This window comes from Takifugu flavidus, chromosome 4 (genome assembly GCF_003711565.1).
Source record: "Takifugu flavidus isolate HTHZ2018 chromosome 4, ASM371156v2, whole genome shotgun sequence".
Taxonomy (NCBI): Eukaryota; Metazoa; Chordata; class Actinopteri; order Tetraodontiformes; family Tetraodontidae; genus Takifugu; species Takifugu flavidus.
The window spans coordinates 16,000,649-16,023,328 of NC_079523.1; the positions used below are offsets into that span (position 1 = coordinate 16,000,649).

The following is a 22,680-nucleotide window of genomic DNA, read 5'->3' on the forward strand; positions in this document are numbered from 1 at the left end:
TGGACAATTACTGAAAAAACATGCTCAAAGGTTCTCTTGCTGTGCATTTCCCAGCCGCTTTATGCCAGAAGAAAGTGACTTCCATTAGCCATAATGACCTCAAATTTGGTCCACTCTCAAGCCGTCCTTTTTGAATGCTAGTGAATAAAAAGGAATTGTTCTCTATTCTCAGAAAGAGCCTGAGCAACATGCAGTCTCACTTCTGTGCATCAAACTTTTCACTTAATAAGAAAGGTTGTTTGAATGGCACTTGACACTGCTGGAGGCAAGTTGACAGCTTGTAATCGCAAGTAATTTCTTTCCCTAAGTCCATTTACAAAATGGTGTGCAACTTGGTGCAGTGTTCAAACCAACATATCTTCACTCAACAGACAAGTTCACCTTAACTCTTCAAACATCCACGGGAATCTTGTTGTCAGCTCAGCCTTGTTGCTCTCTGGGACCACCTTTGCATGTGTACAGGAGGAATCTTGTCTTCCTATCCCCATCAACCACAAAAAGCCCCCGATCAATATAGGTAGCACATCTTCAGAATTCTTTACAGAAAGCTTCAACGACAGCAGTGGCCGAGATATTGATTTTTAGAGGAAAATGTGATTACACATTAATGGCACGCTAAACTGCAGTGGCTTTCTATCTGCTGGATTTCCATGGTATCAGGGTAAACTGTGGATGTGTGTATGTCTTCTGTGCACCTTGCTGGCGTGCAGACTGTGCATATATTTATTGTGTATGTGGACACTGACTGTACTTTATGGGTACACCAGGATGGTGTGAGAAGGCAGAGAATCACATCATCATGGCTGAACAAAAAGAGAGAACTGCTTCCAGAATGATTTTGCACTCCTGTGAAGACCAACATAATTATAATCGTAGCCCAACAGCTATGACGAAGTGTTCATCAGTAAAGGTAAAAAGAATGCAATAAATAAACTGGAACCCCTCAATAAACCTCTGAAATTGTGAGGATCAGTCAAGATGGACTCACACACACACACACACACACAAACACACACAGCACGCACGCACACACGCACACACACAAACAAACACCTATACAAATTAGTGCATGCCCAGCTAAGCCCTGCTCTGTACTGTATAGTGGATTTAGCAAAGCTCCGTCTCTCCACTTTGATCCGTCAATCTGAAATGCTTTTTTCACTTTCATCTTAACAACTTCTGCTTTTCACCCTGCTTTCTCTCTCCAGGCTGTTAAAACAGTCTTTATGCCTTTTCAAAACCTAAAGGGGACTAAAAATGATCCAAATGTTTAAAAAGGAAACCCTTCCCAACCGAATATGAGCTGTCCTTGAAGGCCACCTCCAGTATCACAGGGATAAAACAGCAGATGCTTCAGATGCTCTTGCACTGATGAATGCAACTGTGTTCATCATGTTTTGAAAGCTTGTCATGTGTTGAGGTGACAGACAGGCCAGTTGGTGTCTTTATTTCATGACATCTACATATTTGAATTAGATTGTCTTTACAGAGGTATATGGCATAGCTATTATCAAGCTTTTCTGCACTAAAAAACAAATGAAGGGGACATTTAAAGTGGCAGGCGGATGATTACAGTATGAGCCCTGTCGGCTCCATATACTGGAACATTGTTTGAAAATAGAGAAAAGGCATCAGATTTCAATATAGCTGGTCTTAAAGAGCTTTCTTTCTTTCTTTTGGTTCCGGACGCGACACAACCGACCCCATGGCCCGTTCCGGCGGCGAGGTGCTGGTGGTGCGGTGCAGAGGGGGCCCCCGCTGTTCCGGACGGAGCGCAAATGGAGTCACAGGCAGAGGTAAAACGTAGTGAGTGTGTGCGTGAACCTGAGGTGAGTGGAGAGAGGGAGAATGTGGAGATGGTGACTGGCGAGAGTATCGTGGTGGGGAAGGTAATGGATTCAACTGGGGTGGCGATTGAAGTGTTGTGTGGGTTGGGTGAACTGGGTAAGAATGGTGAGGTGATGGGTGAAACAAGTGAACTGGGTGAGGCAGGAGAGAAGGGAGACATGGCTCAAACAGGGGAACAGTGTGCAGCGGGAGGTGAAGTGGGGCAGGTGACAGGTGAGCGTGGGGTGCTGGGGATAGTGGCTGGCGAGCTGGGTGAGGGAGGAATGAGCACAGGTGAGCAGGGTGAATTGAATGGTGGCCTGCTCCTGCAAAGCGGCGCAGAAAACAGAAAAATATCAGGAAGGACAGTGAAGAAAAAAAAGCTGGACGGCTGGATGATGCAGCTGCTGCCACAGACACCAGTGACCAGGAGTACAGGTCTGATGGCAGTGAACTGTCAAACACGGTTGCGGACAGTGAGAGGGATGACTTGTACCCCCCAAGTACGATCAGACTAAAGGCATGAGGGGCCCTGATTTGGGGATTTACTTCCCCGACAAGCTCCTGTTCATCCAATCAGCCAGCCATTGGATAAAACACAGAGCTGCATCGGACCTGACTGACCCTGAGATCTTCCGGCTGAAGAAGCACATGGGCAAAGCCAGGAAACAACTCAGAGAACTGTCCAACAGGAGCACCAGCTCATAGGCCGACCGGCTGGGAAGGGATGGAGCCCCATCCTGCTGTAGCCTGTGTGACGACCCACCACCGTTTCCCTCTGTAGGATGGACCTCTGTGTGCCAGACCAGTGCCCGTTTCTGTTTCCCGGCAAGAGACTATAGTTTTCGTGTCCTTTTTTTGAATGTTGGAAAAAGCGTTTTCTACTCATTTGCACATTGAACAACTCCTTGTGGAGTAACTGTTTTTTGTTTATTAGGGGGGGGGCTGTGTTTTCAACAGGGTGTGTCATTTGTAAATACAGTATTTGTGTAAAAATCAAAAATCTTTCTTTCTTTCTGCTGGTGATGGAAGGAGTGCGAGCGGGAGAGAGAGCGAGTGAGATACTGTGCAAAAAGGCGTTTCCTATTTCTGTCCCTTTCTGGGTGAGTGTGAATGTTTGTGAATATAGTTTGATTTATTGTGTGTTTCGTAGTTTAATTTTGTTTAACGAGTGCATGTGTGAGTTTGTGGGGCGGCCAACCGCGTGCGGCCGTCATGGTGGCGAACACCAACTTAAGCGGGTTGAGCCGGAGACACGGGGTGAAGGTGGGAGCGGGCTCCATGCTCAGTGTGGAGGAGGTGGCTCTGGCTGTGGGCCAGGAAATCGGGCACAGCTCGAATAAATTCGCCGCCCACATGAACAGGGCAGTAGTACTGTTCATGGAAAAAGTGGAGCAGGCGAACAGGTTGGTGGAGACGGGGATCACCGTGGGGGGGCAGTTCGTCCAGGTGACTCCGCTGACGCAACCGGAGGCGCGGATTACTTTGTCCAACGTGCCGCTGTTCGTCAGCGATGAGTTCCTGGTGAGAGAACTGTCCCGACCTGGAAAACAGTGTCGCCCATCAGGAAGTTGTTGTCGGGTTGTCGGTCGCCATTGTTGAGACACGTAATGTCTCATCGGAGACAAGTGCATATGATTTTAAACAACAGGGCAGAGGAGTCTAATTATCGGTTTGTCGTCCGTGTGGGCAACTTTAATTACGTTTTATTTGCTACCTCCTCTGCCCTTAAATGTTTTAACTGTGGGGAAGAAGGACATTTGGCCAGGGCTTGTCCGAGCCGCCCGGTCCTTGACGCGGTGGCGGCAGAACCTCCGGCCCCACGGCCCGTTCCGGCGGCGAGGCGTCGGTGGTGTGGTGCGGAGGGGGCCCCCGCTTTTCCGGATGGTGCGGAGATGCAGTCGAAGGCGGAGGGAAAACGGAGTGAGTGTGTGTGTGAGACTGAGGTGAGTGGAGCGAGAGAAAATGTGGAGATGGTGGTGGAGGTGACTGGTGAGAGTGGTGAGGCGGGGAAGGAAATGGATCCAACTGGGGTGGCATTTGAAGTGTTGGGCAGGCTGGGTGAGACTGGGGATGGAATGAGTGAAATAAGTGAACTGGGTGAGGCAGGAGAGATGGGAGACATGGGTCAAACCGGTGAACAGGGTGTAGCTGTAGGTGACGTGGGGCAGGAGACAGGTGAGCTTGGGGCGCCAGGGGAAATGGTTGGCGAGCTTGGTGAGGGAGGAATGACCACAGGTGAGCAGGGTGAGGTGAGTGTTAGCACAGGTGAGCTGGGTGAGGGAGGTGCAGGTACAAGTGAGGGCAGCGGGGGGGGGGTGTCTGAATGGCGGCCTGTTCCCGCAAAGCGGCGCAGAAAGCGGAAAAATGTAATGAACGACGGTGGTGACAGAAAAGCTGGACAGCTGGAGGATGCAGCCGCTGCCACAGATACCAGCGACCAAGAGTACACGTCCGATGCCAGTGAGCTGTGAAAAACGGTGGCGGACAGTGAGAGGGATGACTTCTACCCCCCGAGCATGATCAAGAACTTTCTCACGAAGACCAAAGGCATGAGGGGCCCTGATTTGGGGATTTACTTCCCCGACAAGCTCCTGTTCATCCAGTCAGCTGGCCATTGGATCAAACACAGAGCGGCGTCGGACCTGACTGACCCTGAGATCTTCCGGCTGAGGAAGCACATGGGCAAAGCCAGGAAACAACTGAGAGAACTGTCCAACAGGAGCACCAGCTTGTAGGCCGACCGGCTGGGAAGGGATGGAGCTCCCCCCCGCTTCAGCCTGTGTGACAGGCCACCATCGTTTTTCCCTCTGTAGGATGAATCCTACTATGTCAGACCAGTGCCCATTTCTGTTCCGGGCGAGAGACAATGTTTTTTGTGTGTGTTTGAATGTTGTAACGGGCACTTTTGGCTTAATTGGACAGTAGACAACTCCTTGTGGAGTAACAGTTTTTTGTTGATTCTATTTGTTGTCAACACTGGTTTTTTAACAGGGTGTGAATTTGTGTAAATAAAGTGTTTGTGTAAAAATAAAAAATAAATCTTTCTTTCCCACATGTTATTATCAACTCCAGGTTCCTGCACAATTCCCGCTCTAATCAAATCTAGAAAAATGCTCCTCGCTATTCGTATTGTGCATATAAGCTTTCATGGATGGATGACAGGATCAGAAAGTTACAGAAAGCATTAAGGGATGGAAACAATCTGTTGGAGAAATGAGACACAGACTGTAGTAGACAATACAGTGTTGTGAATGTCCCTCTACAGTAACAATGAAAGTCTTTTTCAACCTATCTGAGAAATCAGATGGCTCGAAAAGATGGAAACATCATTGTGGGAAAATGTTTGACAGTAAATTTGTGCTACCGCACAGATTAATGAATCGTACCATTGCTTTCTGCTTTATCAAGCTTTGATGTGTATTGAAAAACAACAGAGGAAGAAAGTTGTACAGCCAAAGTGGAAACCATTATACCAGTTTTTTAATGGGAGGTGACATTAATGGAAGAAATGCTGATAGTGGGCTCAGTGCCTCAGCAACGGTGGTTTTGAGAAATGTTTTTACAGAAATCAGTGATGCTTGTGTCATAAAATGTAATGTCAGAAAGAGTCCTTTCATGTTAAAGAGATAAATTGAAATGTGAGACACTGGCAGCAGTAACAGAGGATTGAATTCAATATGAATGACGGCAGGAGGGAAGGGGTGGCGTAGCGGGTAGAAGCGCGTCTGTAATGGAGACCAGGTTATCCAGTCTGAATATGTGTGTTGAAACACTGGCAAGAAGAATATGGAATCTCCTCCAACCGGTCCATAGTTTAGATCAGGGGTCGGCAACCCAAAATGTTGGAAGAGCCATATTGGACCAAAAAAACAAGAAACAAATCTGTTTGGAGCCGCAAAAAATTTAAAGCCTTATATAGGGCTTATAATGAAGGCAACACATGCTGTAAGTGTCTATATTAGCTGTATTAGCCTACTTTCCAAATGATAAGTAGGCTACAAATACATAATAAGCATTCTTGATGAAATGTTTCTTTTCTCTGCAGCACATCCTGGGGAGAATGACGCACCATGTGACCACTCTGCTGTACGATGGTGCTTTAAGTTCCATTATAATGAGATGTTGAAATTAAATATTTATTGTACACATTTTTACAGCGTTGGAAAACTTTAAGAATGTTTGTCACGTTTTTCCTCCTACAGAAATTATATTAAAACAATTTCCACTTACATAATTTTGAAAAAGCTCCAGGGAGCCACTAGGGCAGAGCTAAAGAGCCGCATGCGGCTCTAGAGCCGTGGGTTGGCAAACCCTGGTTTAGATACATAAGGAGAAAAGGACCGAAATTTTGAGTAGTGCTGGTACCTACCAAGAGATGTGGGGGCTGGAATCAGTTCGTTGGACATAGTTCAGCCAAAAGGAAGACAAGAGCAACATATAAATGTCATAGCAAAAACATTAAACAAAACTGTAACTACACAACTCGGTTTGGTGGGTGTTATTGGTTACAAAGTAGATTATGTGTACTCATATTCAAGAATGTCTGATATGAACAAATAAGAAATTATCTTCAAGGGTACAACATCCAAAAGTCGGCAGCTTTTATCCCCAATCAGTCAGCACCAAAAGCCCCTTTAGAGTCATGTTGTGTGTACAGATCGGTGAAAGCATGCATACCTGAATAGTAGGAATTCACTAAGGATTTGCTCTTCAGCATTTTGCTTCCCTGCACAGAGAAAGAGTTGTGGGAGGATGAGGCTAATTATGGGACGGAAGGTAGAAGATTGGAGAATCATTTGAACAAAAAATCCACAAAGAGAGAAAATAAAGGAACAAGTGGAAAAGAAGAAGAGGGGGAGACAAGTAAAGGTGTGAGAAAGGAAAAGTGAAAAAAAAGAAATGGTCAAGGGAAACAGGAGGTCAGGCAGAAAAGAGGGGAAGGTGAGGAGAGGAAAGAAGTAGTTAACTGCAATTCATCTGTCTTTTGAAGTTTTTTTTTAATCAAACATATTTGAGTCTAACACTAAGAGTGATGTGTACCCCCTCGCTACATATTTCAAACACGTATTTGCTCCTGTCCTAATGTGAGGGAGCAGGAGCAAGCTCATGTGTCACCATGTCCTTCTTGTAGTACCACTGGTTTTGTATATTTGCGAGGATGCTAAGATGTTCTGAATGTTAAAAATCATGAATTTATATGCACATTTGTTGCATTTTTCCAGGTCTTTTGTCATGAAATTCTGGTTCCAGGGTAATCTCATAACCTGATGTAGTGCCCCCAGTTAACTGTAGAGGACATTTAGTGCTGGTCTCCTCCTGAATTTTGCAATCACATGAGGAGTTAAAATAGCAGTTGTACCTCTGCTGTTTTCCCCTGAAGTTGTAAACCTGCTTGTCAACAGCTTTTTTAGGATGCCCCCTGTAAAGCTCAATGATACAGTCATCTTGTTAACCTGAATGAATCTCTTAACCTGGTCAGGAATGTCGAAAGTTGGCACCATCTCTACAGACTGAACAAGCACCAACAAGCAAGTTGCTTTTATGTTATACATGTTACATGCTTAAAAAGAATATCCTGATTCTGCTCCTACAAAAACGTGTCCTATCACTTCTATGCAGATGAAATCCAACTATATTTTTTTCTTTGATGAATCTGAATTTGGGATGCTCTCAGATCTCCTAAAATACATGTTTGCTGTTGGACAATGGGCAAAAAACAGTCACTTTCAATTAAAATAAAAAGCTATAGACATTGATTTTGCTGATAGTCAGATTCATCTAATCATGCAGCACTTTATTTGGTAATCCCTGTCTCTGCAGCACCACTCAAGATTTAACTTTCCAAAACTTTCTGTTGGTGCCTCAAAGCCTATATAAACCAGAGGTGATCGATCTTTTCTAGCCATCCATAGAATAGTTTTTTATCATATTTTTTTTTTCTAATTGTGGTCCATATGATTTACAATATATGTTAGTAGGCCCTATTCTATTACTTGCACCTTGTAAATTTTAACCTGGATAAGTGCTACAAACCATAAATAAAGTTTACTTATTTACTTGAATATTGGTCAATCTCTGATTATTTGCAAACCAAATTTTTTGTCACACTCGAGTACAAAAGCATACCAATTTTCACTTCTGATTGTGTCTCTTTCCTTGCCGTTCCCCAATACCTCAAAAATAGAACATATCCCCCTCTCCTTATTGATGATATCCCTCTCATCTCATGTGCACTAATACTTTATGCTAACATGGTGCAAAAAGACTTTATTACAGTAAGCTGTGTGACTTAAAAAATTTGCTTTGACAGCAACTGTGCACTGCAAAGGTAACTGGTGACAGGGTGAGAATGCAATAATATGAAAGGGCATTTGCTCTACTACATTGTGTCAGCATTTTTCCAAGTCCAATTATGTCTGTGTGCATGTTTGTTAGGTTTGTTTTTGATTCTTAATATAATAGGAGATACTGCAGTTGTGAAAGCCACTTAGAAAGAAGCATGGTGAGCACATTTTGGTGCAGCAGTTTAGTTAAAGACACAAAAAAGAGTTATGCAACTAAATTACATTCAACATCCATATAAAATACAAAAACTAGCTTCCGTTTGAAGCAAGAACTCTGTGAGATGATCTCTTACTGAATCCACCGAGGTCCTGACCAGAGATGGAGAAGGGGTCATCCTTGTGAAGGATAACGACATTGACGGTGCTTGTATTGGCTGCGGTCACAGGTGCCATCTCTATCTGCTGGGTGGAGCTGCTGGCAGTCTCCTTCTGCTTCTTTGCCAACTTCCTGTGGCAGGACCGTTATGAACAGACAAGAAACAACAGGCTTGTGAATAACATATAAGAATCAATAAATGAGCAGATGGAGGAAGGAGAAAGAAAATGTAATGATGATCACAGGTCAAAAGAAGTGGTGCACAAACAAAGTGATATGTGTTGCCTTTATATCTACAATTTGACCTGTTACAATTTTTTTTTTTAAATGCTTTATTACTAACCTAATGATAATTTCGCTCATGTATACTTTAAACTTATAAAGGTTTCACAGCTCATGACTCCCACCTCTTACATTTTTCTACATGTCAACTAAACACATTTTGTGAGAGTCTGCTGTCAAAAAGCTACTTCCCAGAAGATAATGTCCACATCAACAGTCTTTGTGTCCTGGTCTGTCCTGCAGACTTCACAGCAGTGACATGAGACACTTAAGAATGTATCACTGTATCCACAGTCACAGCTCAATTAGGATAGATAAGATCTCCAGAGTCCACCGCGCTTACATCTAAACCTCATTCTTCTGATGGAAAGGAGAATGTCTCAGAGTCATCATTTATGATTATTAAAACATAAAACTATGATTTAGGTGTAGACCAGTTATATTACACAATGTGAAAGACTGACTCTATGTTTTACACTGACCGATTAGGTCACACATACAACAGATATTGTCAAGACCACCCACTTGATTTTGCATCTTGTAAACCAAAAGGGAAGGAAAATAAGAATATGTGGAAAGAAAAGAACATTAAGATGACTCATCAGATTGTTCATAAAATCAAATAAGAAATTTTGTCTAAATCTGCAAAATTGCTTCTTTGGCTTCAGGTTAAAAAAAGATCAGACTGACTGCACCTTATGAGTCCTCGAAGCTTATTTTACGAATGCAACGCTTCATACATCACAGCAGTTCACCACATACAGGTTGAAAGGGGATGATGATGAGACCCCTGTCTCTTGCCCCATCCTAGACAGGTAGAAGTCAACTGACAGTCTACCCAGAAGAACAGTGGTGGTGGTCGCTGCACATTGATACAAAATCAAAACAACCTAGCTGGTGAGTGCCCGTATACCCTGACCATCACACCCCATATCAAGGACCTGACCAGGTCTGCTGTGGGAGTGGATACAGGTGTCTTTTGTGTGTGTGCGTGCGTGTATGTGTGTGTGTGTGTGTGTGTGTAAGGGAGTCCTCTACCTATACCATCCATCACACAATGTGGGTAGGAAGTAGCACATGACAGTGCTTTAACAATGGGTCATTGTTTACACCAAAGGGATGGGGGTCTGTGGGTGCTCAAGTTTTTCAGGTGGGTAGCTGCACCTTTTCTCAGGCTTTTGAGAACTCTTGGAATGCCTGGTCCTGGCGGCTCTACTGATATCCCTTTCTCTGTCCTGGACGTCTTCTTGTTGTCCTTGGATTGGGAGTTCATGAGTTCTGTCAATCTATGTAATTGGTGATAGATCAAGGATGCTGGGATTCTTGCTACTCATTACATACCTCTGAGCCATTTTATTTAGGTATTTGCTTAATTGTCCTCATCATGTGCATTTTGTGGTCGACTAGAATATTTCCTCCATGAGCACCCTTAGTGTTTGAAGGTTTGGGTCAGAGGGTCAGGGTCCGTGTTAGCTGACAGACATCCATTATCTACTGAGGTCTGTCAGCCAGAAGGTGGCACTAAAAACATAAACAGCAGAGTGTCCCAGCTTTCTCAACAGCTACATGCTGTGAAAGCAGGTTATTAATATAGTTCAGCAACAGATTTGTCCACATGAGTCATAAGTCACAAAATTCACTCTTGCTTGTTTTGTTTTTTTAATGGCAGAACAGAAAACAAAATGGGCAATAACTTCTGTTCCCAGAAGGAGAGGAACGAGGTACACCGCATTGTATGGGATCACGTCCTTTCGTGGTCTGCTGAAGAAACCTCTATTCACGCCTTTTAAGGCAAATGACCCGTGGTGACGTATGTGAGGTCCGCCCACACATATAAATTCCCATTGCCCCGGTCATTTTTCAGTTTGATAGCCGCTCTTCACCGAGCCCAGCTGCACAGTGGGGCAACCTAGTGTTGTACCTCGTTCCTCTCCTTCAGGGAACAGAAGTTATAGCCATAACATTTCATTACCTTTCAGTCAATTCACTTGGTACAACACATTTGTATGGGACATGTATACACGCCCCACAGAGCAGCTAGCAAACAAGAGTCAAAACCTCAACACGCTAGTGTATTGTAGACCCAGCAGAGAGGACAGAGTAAGCCACCAAAGGGGTTGTCACGTCCAAAGATAAAATCGTACAAAAGTGTGCGGTGATGACCAACTGGCTGCAGAGCAGATGTCTCAAAGATACTCCTTTAAACAAAGCCCATGAGGTTGCCATGCCTCTGGTTGAATGAGCTCTTACACCCGGAGATAAAGGAAGACCCTTGCTGTTGTACGCCAGGGAGATAGCCACCACAATCCAGCGGGAAAGCCTCTGTTTAGACAGTGCTTTGCCCTTAGCCGGAATAGCATAACAAACAAACAATTGGTCACATAAATGCACACCTTGGGTGCAGTCCATATATGTGCGTAATGTACGTACAGGGCATAAGGAGTGCAACCTCCTCTACTCCTCAGAATCAAACAGAGGAGGAGGAGAGAAACTCAAAAGTTCAAACGCCATGGAATTATTGAGATAACTTTAGGTATATAAGCTGCATTGGGACGCAGTGTAACCTTAGAACCATCCGGAGTGAACTGGTACATGAGGGGTGAAGGGACAAACCATGAAGATCGCCCACTCGCTTAGCTGAAGTCAGAGCAAGAAGAAGTGCAATCTTAAGAGAAAGAAACTTCATATCAACAGACTCAACAGGCTCAAAAGGGGAACCACAAAGAGCCTCTAGCGCCAACGGCAAATCCCATGTGGGAACGCTGGGCTTAACTACACGTCTTAACCTGCGGACTCCCTTTAAGAATCACATGGTCAAAGGGTGAACACCTGGCGTGACCCCATTAAACCCGATATGAAAGGCAGAAATTGCTGCCAAATAGACCTTAATTGTAGAGTGAGTGAGACAGGTTCAAGAGGGGAAGAAAACGAGTCCCTCCCTGTCTGTTTATGTAAGAAACCACTGTCGTATCGTCTGTCCTGATCAGAACATGATAGCCTGGAATGGAAATGTTTCAGATACAAAAAGGTTCACATGTATCATTATGTATCTAAACAGCTCCAAATAGTTGATGTGGAGCCTGCATTTTGCCGCAGTCCACAACCCTCTCACTGCTGCTCCATCGCACAGTGCCCCCACCCTGTCAGGGACGCATCTGTGGATACCACTTTGTGAAAAGACACCCTCCCTACGGGAGATCCTAGGCATAACAGCCCGGGTTCCTTCCACGGGAGGAGAGTTGTCATGCAAGACAGCGTTATCGCCAGTTTCAGTTGGAGGTGACGCGGTACACAAAGCTAGTGAGATAGCATCCAGCGTTGAAACACTCGCATCTTTAACAGTCCAAGTGGTACCACTCCGATCATTGACGCCACCATGCCTGTCGGCTGTAAAACCGTTCAGAAACGTAGTCTGCGTCCCAACTGAAATTGAGAGCAGTGAAATACCGCCACCCTGTGCTCCGACAGACGTGCCCGACCTGAGAGGGAACATATTTCCAACCCGAGGAAGGAAAACTGTTTACTGGGGATCATTGAACTTTTTTAAGAATTACTGAAAACCCCAGTGCTCGGATGTGCGTCAGCTGCGCAGCTGCCCGCTCCTCGGAGCTCGCAACTAAAGCCCAATGGTCTAGATAGGCTAATATGCGAACACCCATTTAACGAAGCGTAGCCAACACTGCCTTGACACATTTGGTCAAGGTGCGGGGAGCAAGCAACAGACTGAATGGCAGAACCAAGTATTCGTAGGCTGTGCCTTCGAACGCGAACCTCAGAAAATGCCTGTGATCTGGGTGTGTCGCTACGTAAAAGTAGGCATCTGTGAGATTGATCATTGTGAAAAAATCTCCTGGGCTTATAGCATTCAGCAGTTGTCTTATTGTTAACATCTTGAATCTGTAAGTGCATAGGAATCTGTTTAGCACTCGAAGATCAAGAATAGGACGGAGACCTCCGCCTTTCTTCGGAACAACGAAAGAGCTTTTGTACCAGCCTCTGTTCGTGCCCGAAATGGGAACATCTCATGTTGCTCCTTTGTTCAACAAGTTGTTTATTTGTTCCCTCAATACTGTTGCCACCTTGTACCCCACAACTGTATATACAGCACTTTGGAAATATGGGGGCCAAACTTTGAACTGTAAATGGTAGCCTGTGGCAACAGTCCTCTCTACCCAAGGTGAGACTGCGCATGCACACCACTGAGGGAGTTGAACGGCCAGCCGACTGACCTGCAGTTCTGTGGACGAGGGACTGTTGCCTCTGGTGGGAAGTGGCATTACCAGTCCACCCCTATGTTCATATTTTTTTGGGAAAATAATTGGACCTTATCATCTAAAATTCCTGGGGCAGTATGTAGGGGTTGGGCTTTGCTTTTTTTTCATCTACTTCTCCTGTGTACTTTGAAGCATTTTAACATTTTCTAATCAATTATTCAGAATCATTGATAACGTAGGAGATTCTGGCTTTGAGGCTGATAGAATAGGTACTGTTTGAGATGTTCAAGTGTAATCAAAAAGAAGCTTGTGTGTTTACCTTTCATATTTGGCAAAGATAAATGTTATATCTAATCACATAAATATTATTACATAAACATTAACGCTGCTGTACTGGATATTGTTAAAAAGGTTCGTTAATGGTAAACCTAAAGGATCAGCCGGATAGAGTGGTTTGCAGATAAACTGATTTGAATGGGAGAGAGAAGCTGCATGATGCCTATATTTTGTTAGTTTTTAGCTGCAGAAAGGCCATGCAGATGATAATATCAATTCCTAACCTGTGAAGTGAATATCTGATGATGCTAGATGCTAAGGGACAAACAGAAATCTGTGCATTGAATACTTTTTTCCAGTTGGTGCTACAATATTTTTATCATTTGAATTTGAGAATTAACTCTACCATTTGGGGTATTTTCCCCTTTCCATTGATGCACAAAAGGGGGAGTTTGCATTTGTTTGGTTTTGCCACATCTGAAATACAGCAGTGAGTTAGAAGAGCAGCACACCTTCAATGTCATTTCTGGACAGTTCAAACAGCCTCAAGGTGGGGTTTGAAATTTTATATGTTGGCAACTGAAAAATTGCCAGTTGCTTTGAAGGATGCTCGAGATTATGTTGTGAAGAATTTATCTACAGGCATTATTAGTTTTGCTTGGGCAGCAAGGTTCATGTTTGTGCACAGACTTTTGCATTTGGCAGTGAGTGCACCTGCATATTTATGATGCCTAGATACAGCTCTACTGTAACTCTGTATGATAAGAGCTAGTTAATAGCAAGGAAATGGCATCTTGCTGGAATAAAACAGTGAATTGTTCTATTATAATTTACTTTTGAATTGAAGCCTGCAAACTGTGCAGAATCCACCAATGTAAAAATTGTAGATAAATGCTGCGATTAAACCCATCCTTGCCCTGAGTAGGTGATGAGCCCGCGAGGAGGGCTTTAGAGAGTCCTTCAGTAGTAATTTTCTGCCCATCTAACAGCCAGTGTGTGTCACTGAAGACAGATGTCAGAAGAAGGACAGCTCCTGGGTGGTTGCCTGAGTAACTGCCACACTCACAGCAGCACTATAAGGAGTTGGGGTACAAAGCTGCATGAATATCCATCCAAAGAAGATAGCAGATAGCTGTTCTACTCTCACCACTTTTACCATGTGGTATGAATATTTAGTTGGCTGCTAAAATAGACATGTGTACTGTATATAAATATAATAATACAATATTGGTATGGTCAAGATGTCTTCAGGACTTCTGGAACATTTTCAGAAAAAAGTACAATTAGAGATGAAAAACTGATACAAGATACAAGTCAAAAAAGACAAACTTAGACAAACTAAGGGTGGGCTGAAAAAGGAGTCGTTTCTTAAATGAAATCTCTACTTACAGGTAATAAGAGTAGGAATAAGCATGTCTTCTGAAGCATGGTGAAGTGAAGCCAAGGATGACAGAGCAAAACCCAGAAGAAGGACAAACACATTGGATTAGTTGATGATCGGAATGAAAAACTGGATTTGACTCTTTGACATTCTCAACCCAGAGGAGCCTTTTTTTCTTTGTTTATTTGTCTTATCCAGAGAAATCCTTTCATATGCAACATATGCACTGCACAGGTCAGACTGTATTTCTCTCTGATACATTTGTGATGTGGTCAGCAGCTGCTGTCAGAAATGAGAGCTAATTAAATAAATCTAGTCCCCGTCCACCATGAACGTCTTGATTTGGCTTGCACATCCTCACATGAGAGTCACCCATAAATAGGACAAACTAGAAACTTTGGGAAACTTTCCACTCTGGAGCCCGTTTCTGTATGGCCACAGTTCAAAGGGGTTCTAGTGCAAAGAGAAATAAAGCTTTACGTTTTTGCCCCAAAATATTGGTGCGCAAACAGGGCCTGAGAGAGGGGACCAGCCCCATCTATGCTGCATCGCATCATTTAAAGTGGAAACAGATAAATTTTCCTGCTAGTTTTCCAGCTTTTTCATAATTTAAAATGTAGCTAAGGGCCTTGTTCCTTCACTGAACACAACTGCAGCACTTTGAGCCTGATGAGCTAAAATGGTAGAGCAAGTGAACAATTAACTTGCAGACATATTAAACATGTTTTACAGAGTTAAATGGTCTAAAAAGATTTTGAATATCAATAAATAGGACATGATTAAACTAATCTGAAGAATTTAGTCATCATAAAATCTGGAGCACATCTGAAGCCTCCATCACCAAGAAGGTAAATGGTAGAAATAGGGGATGAGAAGTGACACAATAGTGCAAAAAAATGGATGGACTGTACAAATTAATGAGTTTACAAAGCTGGACTTTGTAGATTCACACAAGAGTTCTCTTCACTCACTCACACACACACACACACACACACACACACACACACACACATACACACACACACGCACACACACACACATTCAGAATTAATATTCCTGACTGATTTTATCAGGCATAATTCTCAATATGCTGAACTTAATAACAGCATAGCCTTTAAAGAGGGTTAGGTGTGTGTGTGTGTGTGTGTGTGTGTGTGTGTGTGTGTGTGTGTGTGTGTGTTTGTGCGTGCTTGAGTGAAATAGTTGTAAAACCACAGTGACCAACAAGCTCCATTAACTTTTACTTAATAAAATCAGCTGGAGCTGATGTGTGCCACAATGATTAATAATTCATGTAGACTTTATTCCTTTATACGTGCCCTGTCTTAGTATTTACTGTCTGAACAATTGTGCCAGGGGAAGCACCCTTTCTGCTGGGGCACAACGACTGTTATTATTTCAAACTATAATTGAGGATGAACTTTACTGTAAAAGTGATTACATCCTGCTCAGACATGATCAATGCCTAACCAAGAGCCCAGCTGGACATTAGCTTCACAACAACAGGCTCCAAGGATATGGTTCGCTGGAAGCTGACTGCAAATCACTGTGCATGTAATTCCAGATTTGATGTGCTGATCAAGCACAAACCCTCATATCTGCCCTGACATAAAAAAATAAAATAAAAATCTTGGTGGCTTGTGTGTGAAGAGCAACCAACAGACCTGCTTCAGAGGAGTCTTTTTCCTGTTCTATCCTCTTCATTTCTGTGCTGCTACTAAATTCTGGCTAAAGCTGTGGAAAACCAGCCAGTGTGTATTAACCCTTAGTAAACCCCCAATTCATACCTCAAACCTATAAAATGAAATGATAAAGCCCATGAAAATGTGTGTAAATAGGTGCATCTGCAATGAGCTGGCTGACGACATCATCACGGTGATACTGAATGAGGTGACACCATCACTCTTCCATGAATCAACGCTGCTCTTGATACCTCTCTAATGCCTGGCTGTTGAGACAACTGGGGCAGTTAGGGGTCAGAGGTTTTCAACGTAGTCAGACCCAAGGCCATCTACAAAAGCTGCTTGGCATCTGACAGGTGGGCAGCTTTATTCCACAGTGCAGTTCAGCCCTGCTTTCCAGTTCAAGTAGCTGGCACAGCATTATCCCAACCAGCAGGCGCCATGGACGCCTCATCTCCATGTGTGAGCACTTGGGCATAAACCACTCTGGCAGCACTTCCGTCAAACCCTGAATTAGGATGACACAGAGCTCATGACTCAACAATGCGTTACGTTTTTGTGTGTGTGTTTTGTATTTGCTACATATTGAGTACCAACATTTTCATTTTACCAGGAAAATGAGAACATTTTGGGGAAGTGAGGACAATATGGCTGGTTCTCACAAATTGAAAGGACTGTTGGAGGGTTAAGACTTTGGTTTAAGGCCAGAGTTAGAATTGGGTTCAGGTCAGAATTGGGAGTTGGGCGATGTATTATGTCTATGAAAGTCCTCACAGATGTAGAACAAGGATGTGTATGTTTTAGAGTATATATTTGATATATTTTAATGTAATATGGGAATGTGGGATACTTGTGTCCCAGTCCCATGGGTCAGGGTCATTGCATCCCTGGTCACATTTGGAGGAGGAAGATAAAGTAGCAGTGCTTCTTTGGGGCCAAAAACTGTCTATTAAGGTCACATCTAAGATGATCTGATGTGACCAGACCATCTTAACCTGGTGAGGAAAGAAAAAATCAGGACTGTGTCAGGAAAGAGACATGTTTGTAAGAGCTGCAGACATCTTTCAATATTCCTGCAGAACATTGGGATTAAATGAACCATGTTATGATTAAAATAGTAAAAATAAACATATGACTCAGGCAAGCTGATGTTTAGGAATATAAGGAAAAACATAGTTTAACACAAATGAACATGGATTTGTGTCAGTTTTCTTTTTAAACTCTCAAATTGCATTGATTGTATGATAGTTGAGCTTGTGAATGTATTCGTGCAGAGCTTTAGTTTACATATTTTATCAGTCCATCTTATGTCTACATGTTGTCACCCCCCCCCCCCCCCCCCATGTGCTTATAGTGTGTCTCCCTTTGTCCTGTGCCAGTATGTCAAGTCTTTTGTCCTGATCGCCAGCCTGTACTTCATATTCACGAGGATCTAGTCCTTAAAAATCTGCGTTTACCGTGCAATTGTTTAGAAACTTTCATAGCCTTGGTTTTTCTAGTTCCTCATAAGAGTGTTTTCTGTTGGCTTTGCCCCTTTTCTAGATTTCTTTTAGTTTAGTCGTATTTTTGTTTCATCCCTGAAGATCTCAGTTCTTTACTTGACTAATTTAACCTTTTCCGAAAGCATTTGTTGGTGACTTTCAGCGAATTCTAGTTTTTTCAAATGTCATTGGTTATGTTCCGCTGACAACTCTTTGATTTCTCCCATGTTGGAATTTCAATGGACAGTGGGTGAACAAGCAAATGAAAGAATAAGACAGTCCCAACTTCTCTCATGAATCAGCTGTAATGAAAATCACATTTGGAATAACACTGTTGAATCATTCACTTTTCACATTTGTAGTGACTCCAGTGAGCACAGCTGATGTGTAACCACAGACGTAGACAGATGATGGAAGAGAATGGTCCAATGTACCTGGCATATGCTTCAGGATCAGACTCAAATATGGTTTGTCATTTCTTCAGGGTTTAGGTCTAAGCAATAAATGAATGCACTTCTTAAATGAGCTCTTAAACAGCTGAGTACGGTATCTTTAAGAGTCATAAATGTGGCAGTTATTCCATTTATTAGCCACATTCTGCACCATTAAAGGTGCAGCAGCCCAGGCAGGACCCTGCCAAAATAAAAAGGTTTCTTTCCAAATTTGGTGGCTTTATGGTCCTTTTCAGGTGCAGCTTTTATTCTGAGATGTGTTTGAGAGCCAGGAAATGTGAGGTGAGAAGCACAGTGAAGAAGAGTGAATGTGTTGATGTCTAGAAGTAAACATACAATACCCCAGTGTCACTGTTCTCCACGCGTGAATCTCTCTATCGGAGCAAGAGCAAGGCAGGTACAGGACGGGACAGGAAGGGGTGGAGTCAAAGACAGGAAACAGGAACACAGAAAGAAAGATTAAAGGCTGTGAAATTCCAGCCAGAGAGGTTGAATTAGAGAACTATTTTTATCTCTTCATTCAACCACTCAATGCTGTAACCTTGACTGGAGATGCAGAACATGCAGGAGGAGCAGTGGAAGGCTGAAGATGTGTATCAGCCACATGAAGCTCAGACCTCAGACCTGCAGGGTTTTAAACTGTTTTTTTTTTTTTTGGGGGGGGGTGGGTGTCTTTGTTTTGCATCAAGGCTGACGATTCATTTGGGTGACACACATCAAACACCGGTGATGCCAGCTATGTCTTCACCACTTTTATGAGAACTGTTTCAAACCATGTAGGAAAGACTGCTTTTGGGATTTCTGTTAACCAGACATGCAAATTCTAGCAAAACAATAATACCTTCCAACACTTATAAAGGATAAAATCAAGAAAACACACATGTTAAAGAACAGAAGTACCATGTTTTGAGCGACTGAAACACGTTAATTCCTTCTCTGACTTTCTTCTGCCTTAAAAGTTTCAACAGGACCCTGCCCACCCTCTTCTCACTGGTCCAACAAGGGAAACCAGTTGATACACTTCAAATCATTCTATACCAAACCAAGCTTTACTGCCAGCACAATAAAGACTGCAATTTGACCATATCACTCAGTCATTTAAATGACTGTCTGGATTTCATAGACAGGAAGGTTTAATGTCCACCCATGAAAGAAAGATGAGGAGCCGTCCTCTCATAAAATGTTTGAATCCCAAAAGCTTGAGGTACTATTTGATAAACAAAACAACAACAAAAAAACAATAATTCCCCAACTGTAATGTCTAAGACCAACTGCTAAAATTAATAACAGGGTTTTAGGCAGAACATTCTACCACCATTGGATGGCGGGCGAGTCAATACAGAAATTACTGTCTCTCTGTCTCTCTCCCTCACACACACACACAAACAGTTATTAAGGAAGCTTTGTGAACATTAATTATTCATTTATTATACATTCAACCATTTAATGAAATGTTTTAGAGCCCTCAGGGCTCGCTGACTTGAAAAACACTGAATTCCCATTAAGACTCCCACCATGTCCATCATTCTTCCATTTTACAATATCAGAAACCTCATCTGGCTCTGGATTATTGTCCATCTGAACTTCAGTGGGACAGAAGTGTGTGCTCACATCATGAATTTTCTTATAGAATAATTGATGTTGTCTGAAAGACCTGTGAGGCCCTTTTGATATGAGCACACTGGTTCTGCCACCGATAACTGGTCTGAATATAGAAAATGAATAATAGATGTTCCACTTTGGCAAACCTCCCGCAGTCTGCGTTCCATCAGGCTCTTCTCTTCTCTACTTTTTGATCAGTGTACTCTTTCCAACCCATTTCTGCTAAAGTCAGCTCCACAGTTTAGTTTTAGAGGCTAGTTTTCTTCCACATCAGGTGCACAGCACCACTTCCCTGTATTTGATCCACTGCTTGGTAAAATTAATGAAAAACATTTGAGCATGACTTTTCTTTTCTTTTTTTCCCCAGATGTTTGCTATTTTTTGCTCCTACATCATATGTGGTGGTTTACATTGTATTTGCCCTTCTAATCAATATTATGCCCTGATAGATTAGATAGCATATAATTAGCATATCAATTTGACCCACAGGCCAGGGCAGCTTTCTTTGAATTTTCATCATATTTAACCTTCACTGTGCATCTCCTGCTATTTTTTTTTTTAATTTTTCCTTACCATCAGCACCATCAAACTTTTATCATTGGAATTTATGTTGAATACCAATAGCAATTTAGAATTCTTTTTTTTTCATTTTCCACTCTTATATACTAGCTTAACTGTATCACCTATAGCAGCAAAAACAGTAAGATAAAATTAAAAAAGAGAAGCTAGTTTTCAGAGTCAAGGGAGGACGGACTGAAAGGAAAAGGTTTTAATAAAAGAAAATGTAAACCCAAAAGCATTTAGAAGAAAATAGTGGAGGGGCAGGGGAAGAAAGAAAAGAAACACAGGTGATGAAGGCTGCTCAGTGCACAAATCTTGTGCCTGTCTGAAAGAGAAATGGTCCAGTTCTTATTTCCAAATTTCCAAATCTAAAGTCTGACCAGACGCTTTATTGTTTTTAGGGCAAAAACGGATATAAATTATGCCCAGAATTCATTCATGAATGCAATATTTAATATCTGATGCTATGAAATGACATTTGTGGCTTTCACACTTAGCTTTAAATAGGCTTCTGTTTAAGATTAAATTGAACAGACACATTTAATTCTCAATTTCTTTGGTTTGCTCCCATGGAACTTTGCTCAGGCTTCAGTCATTCAGAGCAAATGTGGTTGGTGGACGTCTAACCTCTATTCATTTAGCATCTAATATGAAAATGATCAGGGCACCCTACCAAAGAGAGGAAAAGGCATAAATCATTATTAATATAATAGCAATAACAAGACAAATCTGGAAATGGAAACATTCACTGAAGAATTGTTATAGCTCCTCTCAAAAAGAAGAAATAACTGCCATCTTTATCTGGGGACGACAGCAACTGCAGAGCTCAAGGTGAAGAGTGAAATTGTTTCTGCAGGAGGGTTGAATAAAATAAAAAAGTGCCATTTGAGTGGTTCAGGTTCAATGGTTAAAAGTCTGCCTTTGACTCAATTTGATTGAGGATTTCTATTCTGTTCTGAAACCTGATCAGGTGCTTATTAGGTCTGTGAAGCTAACACGTTAATGATACACTTTATAAAATCACTGATTCTGCCCGCATTTGTTCAGTCAGAATAACTGGTGACAGTAGCTACACTGCATGTCAGGCCCGACACATACTTGCGCTTGAAGGTGAAGATGATGCCCAGGAGGATGATGACGAACAGCAGAATCCCAATGATCACTCCCACCATTTTCATCTTTCTGTTACCCTGCTTGTCTAGCTCCATGTCGCCTGAATCCTGGATCGATGCTGCTGCACAAATCCACACACACACACACACACACACACACACACACACACACACACACACACACACACACACAGATTCAAAGACATAAATAGGCACATAGGAGGTGGCTGATCAAGAAACACACAACAACACGTCCCCATGTTTGTTCCGGTCTGTAATAAAAACCACAGACATGTGTGAGAACAAGCGTTAACCACAAATAATACCAGCGGTCAGTTCAGAGGTAATTTTTTCTAGAAATTATCACACTTCCTCTCATCTAAACTGTTTATGTCCAATTTCTCCCTGTCTTTGTATGAATACAATTCATTTTAATGGCTTACTTGTTTACTTTCTATTTATTTCCTCAAAGTTTTTATTGCGTTTTTTTTTCGGGTCTTTACTTGTACGATGTCCTATACATAAATGTTATTATTAGGATTGTTATCGTTATGTTGAAAGTTTCTGGCACAGCATGGCTGTATGTGTGTGTGCGTTTATGTGTGTGTTGTGGTGCATCTTAGGATAGAATTTTTGACCTGTTTTTGATATTGAAATGGTCTTTTGTTTGTTTGTCTGTTTGGTTTGATGACTTTTAAAAATGAGCTCTTTTTCCTTTATTCCGAGGTGTGTGAAAATCAGCTGTCTATCTGCCAAGTTTGATTTACAGCAGGTGAGTCCAGATGTTGTTTTAATGATGAGTAAACTGGAATTGCAGCCAAATGTTCCGATCATTTGAATACTGTCTGATATTTGACAGTTTTGCTCACACCAGGAAGTCATCCTGTAACAAAAGCACATTTTTTTCCTCAGGATTAAAGGTACCGCTGACGTGCTAAAAATGAACATGTAGACTATAAACATATAGATAGTTATAGATCCACCTGAGGAATGCTGGGCCCTTCAGCGAAGGGTCCAGATCATCAGCAGACAGGCTGTCTGCTGCACGTCTGCTACCATGACCCATAGAGACCAGCAATGTGACTAAAATTGAGGAATACTGTTGATTGGAAATGGACAGAAATTGTGACCAATTGTGAACCACAAT

The 22,680-nt window shown here is 42.5% G+C and overlaps 1 protein-coding gene across 12 annotated transcripts in view; it reads right to left on the reverse strand.

The window, feature by feature from the left end:
* The window catches only part of ptprt (protein tyrosine phosphatase receptor type T), a 131,513-nt gene that overhangs the window by 45,198 nt on the left and 63,635 nt on the right, over positions 1 to 22,680 (reverse strand). For 4 of the 12 annotated variants that reach the window (XM_057028857.1, XM_057028854.1, XM_057028865.1 and 1 more), the window contains 5 exons: positions 21,520 to 21,652; positions 18,600 to 18,632; positions 8,468 to 8,622; positions 6,508 to 6,588; positions 6,200 to 6,214 (listed from right to left, as the gene is read on the reverse strand). In XM_057028857.1, coding sequence (XP_056884837.1) covers positions 6,200 to 6,214; positions 6,508 to 6,588; positions 8,468 to 8,622; positions 18,600 to 18,632; positions 21,520 to 21,652 — 417 coding nt within the window. Of the gene's footprint in view, positions 1 to 6,199; positions 6,215 to 6,507; positions 6,589 to 8,467; positions 8,623 to 14,651; positions 14,682 to 18,599; positions 18,633 to 21,519; positions 21,656 to 22,680 lie in introns of all 12 variants that reach the window. The other 8 variants (XM_057028855.1, XM_057028863.1, XM_057028864.1 and 5 more) reach the window with 6 other exon arrangements.